The sequence below is a fragment of the Lissotriton helveticus genome, chromosome 1_1 (genome assembly GCF_964261635.1).
Source record: "Lissotriton helveticus chromosome 1_1, aLisHel1.1, whole genome shotgun sequence".
Lineage (NCBI taxonomy): Eukaryota > Metazoa > Chordata > Amphibia > Caudata > Salamandridae > Lissotriton > Lissotriton helveticus.
In genome coordinates, this window is record NC_136057.1 from 1,127,202,003 (window position 1) to 1,127,215,002 (window position 13,000).

At 42.8% G+C, this 13,000-nt stretch overlaps 1 protein-coding gene across 1 annotated transcript in view; it reads left to right on the forward strand.

Annotated features, from left to right (window-relative positions):
- The window catches only part of OTOGL (otogelin like), a 1,067,300-nt gene that overhangs the window by 147,559 nt on the left and 906,741 nt on the right, over positions 1 to 13,000 (forward strand). Inside the window, exon 12 of the mRNA XM_078649280.1 lies at positions 6,510 to 6,556. Within this exon, the coding sequence (XP_078505406.1) occupies positions 6,510 to 6,556 (47 nt within the window). The remainder of the gene's footprint in view (positions 1 to 6,509; positions 6,557 to 13,000) is intronic.

The following is a 13,000-nucleotide window of genomic DNA, read 5'->3' on the forward strand; positions in this document are numbered from 1 at the left end:
TTTAAACATGTCTCAGGTCTGCCATTGCAGCCTGTATGTGCAGTATTATGCTGCCATTTCGACCTTGCAAAATAAACCTTTTGCCAGGCTCAAATCTTCCTTTTTCTAACATCTAAGTCATCTCTAGTTTAGGCCCCGGACAGCCCAGAGGGCAGTGTGCAATGTATTTAAAACGTTAGACATGTACGTTTAAGTTTTACACGTCCTGGTAGTGAAAAATTCCTAAATAAAAACATTGTTTTCTACATATTACATTTAATGAGCTGTAACTCCCAAATGGGAACAGGTAACCAGTTCATGTTTGGTTCTTTGGAATTGTATGGGGAAACCCACATTAGAAAATGACACTTTTAGAAAGTTGGCACTTTCCTACCTTCACTAATCTCAAGGGGTATAGGGGGATAAGAGGTAAGGTTGCCCCCCCACTCAATCACAGTTAAACACAATGTAGCCCTACCTCAATCAACACACCATCTACTTTTTGACCATAACACGGGTAAGTGACCGCAGTGTCTGTTTCTATACCCTGGGTGTGTGTATTCACACTCCCCCTTAGGCCGGGATGTCTCAGTAAATCAACAAAAACCAATTAAAATCACAGGTCAACGTGTACTAGAAAAGTGTGAAGGGTAGAGAGAGTACCTCACGGTCGTAACACCCGAGGGGGTTGCCGATTTAGCAATATCCGGTATACCCACTTCTCATCATCGGTCACTCTCTCTACGTGAAGTAAGTGATGTACACACAAATATTCTAGTACACACAGTGAGAATAGTAACAAATTAACACAAACAACACAGTGAGTGAATTTAAACAATACTGTGACAACATGTATACATACTCAGACCCCAAAACAACCAACAGGAAAGTAAAAACTGGAAAGGTCTTGCTGGCAGTCTCCTTTCTTTATTCTGATGCTGCAAGACCCTCCATTAAAAAATGGTTAAATATATACCATATCCTTTCCTTTTCAAGCCAACATGTTTTGTTGCTATAGATTCAGCAACTTCATCAGGGCGGTAAAAGGGGTTCACTATTCTCGAACTTCACGTCAAATTTTGATTGAACAAGGACCTGTGTGAAAATAAAAAAACCTGAGCATTGCAGTGATTGTGCTAAAATGCTGCACCTCTACAGCAAGAGAGTGCAGTTCCAGATGTCCCAAGTTACTCGCACGAGCCTGAATAAAAATTCCTTATTTACCTTATGGTTGCCCAGCCATTATGTACCGGCAACCATCAAATCGACACCGTGTCACGTGATCACGTGTCTCGCAGTGACTCGTCCCGGTAAGAGCCACCTATGTTGGAATAAAAATATATAGACAGTATGCAGACTGGCCAGTTTGTCTACAGATGGCAATCATCATAGCTACATTACTAATTCTCTCATACAATAATGTCTGCCCAGAAACCCTCCTGTAGAAGTGGCAACACCACTCGGGTTTGTAATGGTTTAAATGATTTAAAATGCCGTCTCCCCCTCTCGGAGGCTCTATAATCAACTCACCCCCGAAATTGCTGTTAAATCGTATGGGTACATTACAACTGCCAAGCCAAACATTTCAGCATTATAATTCCTGACACAATTACGGCATCGCCGTTCCCTTTGGCACTAGCGCATACTACTCGCACCACCCGTTAATGCTTCAAGAACCACCGATAACACATCAGTTCCCAAATACCGCCTTACTGGTGCCGAGTCCCTCCGGCGCTTCCGACGATCCTCACCCGGTGATCCGGGGAGGACCAGGAAGTAACCCGGGGCGGTGGCTCCGCCCCTGTGCCTGCGTGACGTAACGCAATGCGGTGCGGCCATTTTGAAATGGGTCTCCTCATTACCACGAAATACACAGTTCTAGAGTCAAATAGAATATTCAGGTTTAATGACAAAATGTGAGGAACATATTTCATTTGGGTATTCGTTATTTTAAATCATTTTGTGATATTCCATATTTAGATAGAATTTATTGTGATGTGATCACAGCACAGTGCGGCCATCTTGGAAAGGGTTTATATGAAGTGGCTAACTCCAACCTATTGGAATGTACAATGCAGACATCGATATATATGTGTAATCACAACCAGAATATCAAAGTTAAAGCAAGTTGCAGGAAAGAGGATCACTATTCATTGATCATTATTGAAAGGCATCATGTGATGTTCAATATTGAAAAAATAACACGTCACTATGGAAAGGCATCATGTGATGTTCAATATTGAAAAAATAACATGTCACTATGTGATACTGCGGGAAAACGACCTAGCGTGTTACATGCAGATCTTGAAAGCAAGTAAAAAAGTGTTTACAAAGTGTAACCAGCTGAGTGTGTACGGATGGCTATCCATGATATAGGAGGTAACCCAAAGTTGTCACCGCCTACTAACTTTGTTCCACTCAATATTTTCGTTTAATCCCTCCTGATCTGCTTTTTTTAAGAAAATCCATTTCGCCCCTTTTCTTGCCAGAATGCTATCCAGATTGTGTGTGTCCCCTACCACTTTTTCAAGGACACTCCATTTTAAAGTTTTAGTTTTCTGGCAAGGAAAGAGGCGAAATGGATTTTCTTAGAAAAAGCAGATCAGGAGGGATGAAACGAAAATATTGAGTGGAACAAAGTTAGTAGGCGGTGACAACTTTGGGTTACCTCCTATATCATGGATAACCATCCGTACACACTCAGCTGGTTACACTTTGTAAACACTTTTTTACTTGCTTTCAAGATCTGCATGTAACACGCTAGGTCGTTTTCCCGCAGTATCACATAGTGACATGTTATTTTTTCAATATTGAACATCACATGATGCCTTTCCATAGTGACGTGTTATTTTTTTTTCAATATTGAACATCACATGATGCCTTTCAATAATGATCAATGAATAGTGATCCTCTTTCCTGCAACTTGCTTTAACTTTGATATTCTGGTTGTGATTACACATATAAATCGATGTCTGCATTGTACATTCCAATAGGTTGGAGTTAGCCACTTCATATAAACCCTTTCCAAGATGGCCGCACTGTGCTGTGATCACATCACAATAAATTCTATCTAAATATGGAATATCACAAAATGATATAAAATAACGAATACCCAAATGAAATATGTCCCTCACATTTTGTCATTAAACCTGAATATTCTATTTGACTCTAGAACTGTGTAGTTCGTGGTAATGAGGAGACCCATTTCAAAATGGCCGCACCGCGTTGCGTTATGTCACGCAGGCACGGGGGCGGAGCCACCGCCCCGGGTTACTTCCTGGTCCTCCCCGGATCACAGGGTGAGGATCGTCGGAAGCGCCGGAGGGAATCGGCACCAGTAAGGCGGTATTTGGGAACTGATGTGTTATCGGTGGTTCTTGAAGCATTAACGGGTGGTGCGTGTAGTATGCGCTAGTGCCAAAGGGAACGGCGATGCCGTAATTGTGTCAGGAATTATAATGCTGAAATGTTTGGCTTGGCAGTTGTAATGTACCCATACGATTTAACAGCAATTTCGGGGGTGAGCTGATTATAGAGCCTCCGAGAGGGGGAGACATCATTTTAAATCATTTAAACCATTACAAACCCGAGTGGTGTTGTCACTTCTACAGGAGGGTTTCTGGGCAGACAATATTGTATGAGAGAATTAGTAATGTAGCTATGATGATTGCCATCTGTAGACAAACTGGCCAGTCTGCATACTGTCTATATATTTTTATTCCAACATAGGTGGCTCTTACCACGACGAGTCACTGCGAGACACGTGATCACGTGACACGGTGTTGATTTGATGGTTGCCGGTACATAATGGCTAGGCAACCATAAGGTAAATAAGGAATTTTTATTCAGGCTCGTGCGAGTAACTTTTGATGTCTGGAACGGCACTCTCTCGCTGTAGAGGTGCAGCATTTTAGCACAATCAGTGCAATGCTCAGGTTTTTTTATTTTCACACAGGTCCTTGTTCAATCAAAATTTGACGTGAAGTTCGAGAATAGTGAACCCCTTTTACGCCCTGATGAAGTTGCTGAATCTATAGCAACGAAACATGTTGGCTTGAAAAGGAAAGGATATGGTATATATTTAACCATTTTTTAATGGAGGGTCTTGCAGCATCAGAATAAAGAAAGGAGACTGCCAGCAAGACCTTTCCAGTTTTTACTTACCTGTTGGTTGTTTTGGGGTCTGAGTATGTATACATGTTGTCACAGTATTGTTTAACTTCACTCACTGTGTTGTTTGTGTTAATTTGTTACTATTCTCACTGTGTGTACTAGAATATTTGTGTGTACATCACTTACTTCACGTAGAGAGAGTGACCGATGGTGAGAAGTGGGTATACTGGATATTGCTAAACCGGCAACCCCCTCGGGTGTTACGGCCATGAGGTACTCTCTCTACCCTTCACACTTTTTCTAGTATACGTTGACCTGTGGTTTTAATTGGTTTTTGTTGATTTACTGAGACATCCCAGCCTAAGGGGGAGTGTGAATACACACACCCAGGGTATAGAAACAGACACTGCGGTCACTTACCCGTGTTATGGTCAAAAAGTAGATGGTGTGTTGATTGAGGTAGGGCTACATTGTGTTTAACTTTCCTACCTTCGCCATTTAGTGCCTGCAGCCTGTATCTGGGTCACATAACTGTGTATAGCGGACAGTTAGGCTTTCCTCCTAGACAGCCACGCACAATTGAGAACTTGGGTATGCCTTGATGGGCCCTCACTTGGAGGATAGGAGGGCGGAGATGGACACAGCCCCACATACACATGTATAGGCTGTGTCCTGCCTCCACATGAAGGACTGCATGCCCACTGTAATTAGCCTGGAGCCAGGGCAGGGAAGGCAGGAAACTTGTGCACTTCAGAGAGAAACCTCTAGAAGCTTCTCCCACTTCATTGGAGGGCATGGGTAAGAATATTGGACCTCAGACCCGACCTCTTCAGTACACTTCTGCACCTGCCAATACTCTGCTAGGAAGAGGGACTGCTGTGCTGCTTAAAGGGCTGCCACTCTACTTGACAGCTGCTCTGAATGACTGCTGCCCTGCTGTGCTGACCTGCTGCCTGTTGCCCTCTTGCCTGATTGAGAAGAATGGGGCCTGCATATGTTGATCCAAGGACTCCAAAGTGACTCCACGGCTAGTTGGCTTGCCTCCTGACTTGTGCCTCTGGGACTAAAGGATCCAACAACCTTGAAGCCAGCACCTGGACTCTGCCATCTGTGATTCCTACTGTGCCAAGTAGTGCCCTCCAGTCCTGGACCCTTGAAAGTGGGTCTGAAGCTGCTCTGCCAGCCCACCTATGGATCCAGCAGAACTGACACATCATATCTGCTGCGCGGCACAATCCCAAGGAGATCCGACACATCGCCTCTGCTGGAAGAAGTCTCTCAACACAATGACCCTGCATTGAAATCGTAGCTAGCATCAGAACCGCTGCTGTGCAAAGTATTCTCAATAGAAGCCCTTACATCGCAAATCTCTCATCAACGCTTTGTGCTTTTTGGCCCTGTTTTCATTGAAAACTTTTTATATTGGGTATCTCCGGTTCTATTGATTGGATTTTTGTCATTTTGAACTTCTTTATTTATTAAAATGTACTCTATTTATATAATCTGGTGTGGGAATTTCCTTGTGATGTGTTTTCTTTTTATTACTGTTTGTAGTGCTACATAAATAACTTTTTACGTTGCCTCTAAGCTAAGCCTGATTGCTCTGTGACAAGCTACCACAGGGTTGAGCCCAGGTTAGTTTGGAGTTTGCTTGTGCCTCACCCTGACAATGATTGTGGTTGCTGCTTCAGTAGGGTTTTACCGCACTCAACCATCAACCCAATTTCTAACGGAGGTAAAACTGCACCAGTAAAAAAAAACACAGGGACATTCTTATGGACCACCCAGGTAATGCCAACCCAGCTGGTAACAGGAATTGCCATGTGATTTGAGAATATGAGCTCCACAGGTATGCCGTGGATGGTAAATATTGCTCTAGGGAATGTCACATAGTGAATGTCTCGGTAAAAATCCTGTTAAAAATGGGAAATAATGTGTGTGAATCTGCACTGAAACTCAGATTTGGCCCGGGTATTCTCCATTCCTGATGTGGAAACTCGCAATGACTGTGTACAGGTATGGAAAAGCCCCACTGTACCAGTTTATAGCACAAATGGTATTAAAGTGACCTTTGTACAATGCCTCTGATCATCTTGTCCCGTCCATTTTACTGGGTTGAAATATCGCAGCACTCAGAAGACATCTTCAGTTTATTCAAGGTTACTATACTCATCACAAATTTTTAAAGATAGTATTTACCAGATCGCTTGAACTGCACCACTAGCAGTAATTGTGCACTGGTGTTGCACAAGTACATAGATATTTGAATGGGCACAGGCACTGGCAACTGGTGCAAAAGTAACATTTGCTCTAGGACTGAGTATTGTAAAAGTTAGTGCTTAATCCAAACTCATTGTATATTTTTTTCTTAAAACGTTTTTCATAAACATAATACCATTTATTTTATGCTTTCATAGCATTTGCACTGGTGGCACCTGGAACTGCACAGAACACGACTGCCCAGGTAACATCTTGCTCAACATGATATTGAAATTATTTATGTAAAAGTATATAAAGAAAAGTGTTAATTCACGCAAGTATACATTTTTACTACTCACAGAGTTTACATTTTGCAAGGGCTATTTAAAAGTATGCTTTTCCAAATCGTATAATAATGAATGATATCATGTCAGTTTTGTTTTTATTTTGAAATTACCAAAGAGATACCAAAATACAGGGTGCTCTTCCATAATACTTCATAGATCTTGTAGGAACGTCATACGCAGACGTACTTGTCTGGTAAATAATAAAATGGAGATGCAATAAATATCCACCATCAAGTGCTCTGTTCTTAGGTCTCGCACCTAGCGTTGCTGTGCACACCATTGTCGCGCAGCAAGAGACTTTTTGTAGGGGGTTTGAAAACGACCTATGAATCGCACATGCTCGTGCATGTGCTTTTTGTTTTGGGCCACGCTATTGGCCTTTGCGTGCGTCTATTTACCAAAGACAGCACGCAATTGGACAAAGGCAGCTGCATTGCTCCGCCCATGGCCTATTGGTGTCTGTTACCCGCACGGCCGAAATGTGGTTTCAATTATCGTGCCCAGACACGGGCGCGATAATTGAAACCACATGGCTCGCTGTGGTGCGTCCGCGCACACCACTCGCGGGCTTGTTTTTCATCGGCTCGTCTTCCCCGAAGAAGAAAAAAATATTTGTCTTTCATTTGTTTTTGTTCCCATTTGTACATATGGTTGTACTTTTATCTTCCCTCGGTTTGTTTTGCGTGAGTCTGAGTTTTGTGCCTGTCTCGAATAGTTTTTTTCAGTTCTTTCTTAAACTGTTTAGCATTGAGAGATTTGGGGCCGCGGCGTGTACTAATATACACCGGCCGTAGTCTGGCTGGTACTGAGACCACCAGGTTCACAGCATGACCCGTCGTTTATCACGAGCGCCTTGTCACCACACTGCTGCAAGAAAGCTCAGCGGGTCAGTGCACCTGCCGAACAAACTCATGCAGCCTGCAGGAGAATCCCAGAAAGGCCGGGTCGACGTGTTAAGATCAAATGAGAACCTGCGAGATTAGTTTAGCGTCACCTGTTATTTCCATCAGCAAACCCCACGTGGCTGTGGCAACAGGTGACGTTAATATGGTATTATCAAAATGAGAGATTTCAAGAAAAGCTCACCTCCACTTCCCTGCAGAAGGTAGCACAGCGGCAAGGCCTGCCTAGTAAATGCTAAAATGTTGCAATGTTTAAGCGATCAGCTTATCGTTTTGTTTTTTCAATTAAACGTATAAAATATACGTAGGAAACAAAATGTACCATGCAAAAAATTCCGAATGAAAAAATTAGATGGCCGTAAATTTCACGAAATCATTTTTGGCTACAGTAACTGCAGAGCAAGCTGTTATTCACAAGGCGTCCGTCTAGCGCCAGTATGTCTTTGGTAGTAGTTTTAGACACCAGTGCATGTTAGTTGCACACAGAGCTGCTCCGGGGGTACTGAAGTGCATCTGGGGACTCGGTCCACTCAAAAGATGTGCCAGGAGAAAATTAATTTGCTTTATGCATTTATTGGATACCCTTTTGTATTATAGAATTTTCGAAGGGGCAAAAAGGCAGATAGAGGGATGGATAGAACCATCAACAGACACACAAGCACATGGTTAGATAGCAAGACAGCCAGACACTGTCAGATAGATAGATAGACAGACAGACAGTGTCAGATAGATAGCCAGACCGACAGACAGACAGACAGTGTCAGACAGACAGAGTCCGACACACAGACAGATTCTGACAGACAGACAGAGTCAGACAGACAGACAGAGTTAGACAGACATACAGTGTCAGATAGATAGCTAGACTGACAGACAGACAGACAGTGTCAGACAGACAGAGTCCGAAAGACAGACAGATTCTGACAGACAGACAGAGTCTGACAGACAAACAGATTCTGACAGACAGACAGAGTCAGACAGACAGACAGAGTCAGACAGACAGACAGAGTCAGACAGACAGAAAATGTCAGACAGACAGAGCCAGACAGACAGAGTCAGACAGACAGACCGAGTCAGACAGACAGACAGAGTCGGACAGACAGACAGAGTCAGACAGAGTCAGACAGACAGAGACAGACAGAGACAGACAGACAGACAGAGTCAGATAGACAGACAGAGTCAGACAGTCAGACAGAGTCAGATAGACAGACAGACAAAGCCAGAGAGACAGACAGAGACAAACAGAGTCAGACAGACAGAGTCAGACAGTCCGACAATCAGACAGAGTCAGACAGACAGACAGAGTCAGACAGAGTCAGGCAGACAGACAGAGTCAGACAGACAGACAGAGTCAGACAAACAGAGTCAGACAGACAGAGTCAGACAGTCAGACAGACAGACAGAGTCAGTCAGACAGACAGACAGAGTCAGACCGACAGTGTCAGACAGAGTCAGACAGAGTCGGACACACAGACAGAGACAGACAGAGACAGACAGAGTCAGACAGACAGAGTCAGACAGACAGAGACAGCCAGACAGAGTCAGACAGAGTCAGCCAGAGCAGGAAGACAGACAGAGTCAGACAGTCAGACAGAGTGACAGACAGTGTCAGTCAGTCAGACAGAGTGACAGACATAGTCAGTCATTCAGACAAGAGTGACAGACAGCCAGTCAAACAGAGTGACAGACAGAGTCAGTCAGACAGAGTGACAGAGTCAGTCAGACAGTGACAGACAGAGTCAGTCAGACAGAGTCAGTCAGACAGATAGAGTCAGTCAGACAGCAGAGTCAGTCAGACAGACAGTCAGTTAGACAGACAGACATACAGAGTCAGTCAGACAGGCAGACAGACATATTCAGTCAGACAGAGTCAGTCAGACAGACAGAGTCAGACAGAGTCAAACAGACAGTGTCAGACTCAGACAGACACTGTCCGACAGAGTCAGACAGTGTCAGACAGAGTCAGACAGACAGTGTAAGACAGAGTTAGACACACAGTCTATCAACGACAGCCCGGCCTCGTGCTAGCCAGACGGGGCCTGGAGCGGAAAATGGAATAAGAACAGACTTTCAGTCGGGCCCATTAGTTGGAGAGCCAGACTGTGCCATTACTAACTATGCTAATTATGGTTGTTAGTGCTGATGATGTCACCTTGTCTTCCAGAGACTCACAGAAGACTCAGTTCTGAATCTGCCCCATCCCCCTTACCCCTGTGTGCGCACGGTTAAAATCGATGCTGCTAAACGGTTGCCATTGTAGCCAGCGCCATTAAGCGCCGACTGACAGGTTCTTGTGATGTCACCAGGGCCCACCCTCTCCTCTAAACTTGCTTGGAATAAATAAAAGGTTTGTTATTTACAATGCCAGTAGCTCAAAGTTTCGACAATGCGAGACCTATTGCATTGCAATAATACTCGATTATAATTTCAAACATTACAATTTAATCATACTCAAACACTGAACAGAGGTACCCTAAGAGCTAACTAATCAACTCCCATCTCTCACATAATACCAACTCACTTTTCAACCCTTTAGAGAAAGATAGTACACCACCAGTTTTCTCCCCCAGCTTAAAAGTGATTGAAAACATATTTTAATCAGCGTTCAAACTACCCCATCTTCAATTATGCTTACTATGACAATCGGTCTCTTTACTGCACTCCTCATTTTTTTTATTCGGGGCGTTACCTCTCCTTATTATCATTCAGCGCGCCGAGACCTGCATGTCATATATAAACCTAAACGGATTCTGTGGGAGCAATCTAAAAAAACAAAGGTTTAACTCGAGAGTCCTACCTGAGTAAAAGTGTAGGTCAGATTATTCTGAGTTAAGGTGTAGTTCAGACTGACCCTAGACTTTAGGGAATACCGGCTTCCTAATCAAGGAGTGGACGATGTCCTTTATAGTTCCACTTACTCCAAACGGTACACCATGACATGCCACCTAAACAGAGACGCTCCTTGCCGCTGTCAGGCTCTGTCTTTGACTTGTTCTCCTATTTAGGATCACAGTCACTTACATGTGTACAGCTACCATACCTTTTGAGGTTGTTTTATGTCTCAGAAGGGTGGGCAGTAGTTTTACTTCCCCCTGTCTACTTGTGTGAGAAGAGAGGAAGTTCTGTGCACATTGCTCAGAGTGATGCAGGAGAGCCTGCGGTCTATTGACCAGAACATAGACACCTTCAATGCCCGAATTAACTCTATATTGCACAAGATAGATCAATCTGATGGGCACATTAAAGAGGGAGAACAACAGATCTCTCAAAAGAAAGATAAACCAAAAGACAAAAGCAATAACATGCAAAGAGTCCTCCAGATTGCTACAGCGCAACTCCAAAAATGTTTACTAAACTCAGTATCACCATTTCCCTAAAGTATCCAAACTCATCTACATTCACCAGTGGGGCCCATAACACTGCACACAATCTATTCATTTAATTCAACTTCAGGGTTTGGTGAAACACAAAAGAGTATTGCTGTAACATTGGTGAAGTGTGTAAAACTATTAAACTATTTATTATTTACATCTATAATTTAAAACGATCTACCATGGTTTTCATTAAACACCCTTTTATTCAGACACATCACTATAATGGCAATGGATCTGCTAGAATGAAAATTAGGCGTAGGAAAAATACAAGACCAGCTTTTAATTCTCCATTTATCTAATTTTTATTCAACGCAAATTTTAGTATGACTGACATTTAGGCTTTCATTAATTCTTTATTCAGTAAAATCTTAATCTTTATTTAAAAAATGATCATTTTATTTAAAGCTCAGAAATATAGACATTTATTTAGTAAATTCAGTGCAAAGTTTAGCAAAGAACAGATAGTTCCAACTCAGTCTCTCCTAACAACCCTAACTAACACCCTCATCTTATCCTTACAGTCCTGCAAAGAAAAACAAAGAAAAGATAAATTATCCTTACATCCAGATTTCGATTGAAAGTCCAGCAGCACTTCGTGTAGAAATCGAAAGAGCGGTACTTCTAAGTAAAATCAGGGGTTTTTATACACTAATTTCCTAACTTAATCTATCTAAAAAGTTACTAACAATACCAACTCAGGTTCTGATTGGACAAATTTGGGGTAGATGAGCGTCTCCTCATTATTACAGCATCGTATTCACAATGAATCAGCACAAAAATAAAGGGGCTTTGTTTAAGATAGTCCGTGGCCTAGTCACATCCCCAATTTGCAACTTGACGACTTTTTCCCAGGATCATAACATTCGAGTGTCCATGTTTGGCACCCATCCTAGGTTCCGGGGCAAGGCATCCTTGAACCTCTCCGAGCACAGGCAGTTCACTCTCTCTTGCAGGATTTAGGCGCGCACGCGCTGTCCAGCACTTGCTCACAGTTTACCCGGAGAGCCATTTTTAGAGTAGGCCTCAGAGGCCTCTTTTCGGAACTATCATAGAAACAAACACAAATTCATGTTAAATATGGAACTAAAGCCCTTCTGTTTACCTCCCACCATACTAATGTTTCCCCATTAGTTGTTACCTAGCAAATAAGCCACACAAATGCGCTTTATACTTACATATCTGACGACTTTTCTAGCAGAAAACGTGTACAATGAGCACATTTAAGCTGTATTTGTTTATATTTAAGCTGTGCATTAATTCACAACACGATAACAATACATATTAGTTAATTTTATTGCAACATGCAGGCAAAATTATTATTCCCCTGTGTAAAAAGTGTATGCATCTTATACTATGGTCGATTAATTCATAATAACATTCCATTAGTAAATGTTAACGTTATGGAACATTGATTTTGAGAGGGGTACACAAAATTTTGGTTTTACCACCTCGCTCCATCAAGATCATAGCCGAAAACAGCCAACACAGGCAAGATGGTGAGTGGACTATATGAAGAGCATGTTGACAATGCTCTTTGGCCTAGAAGCTTTATCATGACTGATGGTGGTCAATAGAGCACACAGATCCCTTGTGGCAAGGCCACTGCTGCACCCCCCTGCTGGACTAATTATAGCATGCCTCCTCAACTTTCCATCAAAATGCAGCTCTCAGATTAGCCTGAGAATGCCTAAAACCCTCCCTTGATGGCCACCCTAGCATCTTTTTCCCAGATTTCACCATAGAAGTACAGGAGATGCGTCGGCAATACACGTCAATAGAAATAAACTGATAAAAGACAACATTCAAAATGCTATACTCTAACTGACCAGACTCCAAATCACCCACTGCAGATAAGAGCACCACTTACAAAACCTACCGCAAGTGGCAGCCTATCGCAAGAATCTCCACAGAGGGAGTGCCAAAAGAAAAGATCAGAATTGTACGACTCCTCAATGATGCACACAGAGCGATTCTGACTGAATACCACAGGTATCATGAAGGACATACCAGCTATCATTCAAATTGAATGATACTGCCTATAACTAGCTGAATGTTCTACCTCAAATAAATACTGGTGGCCACCCGAAGA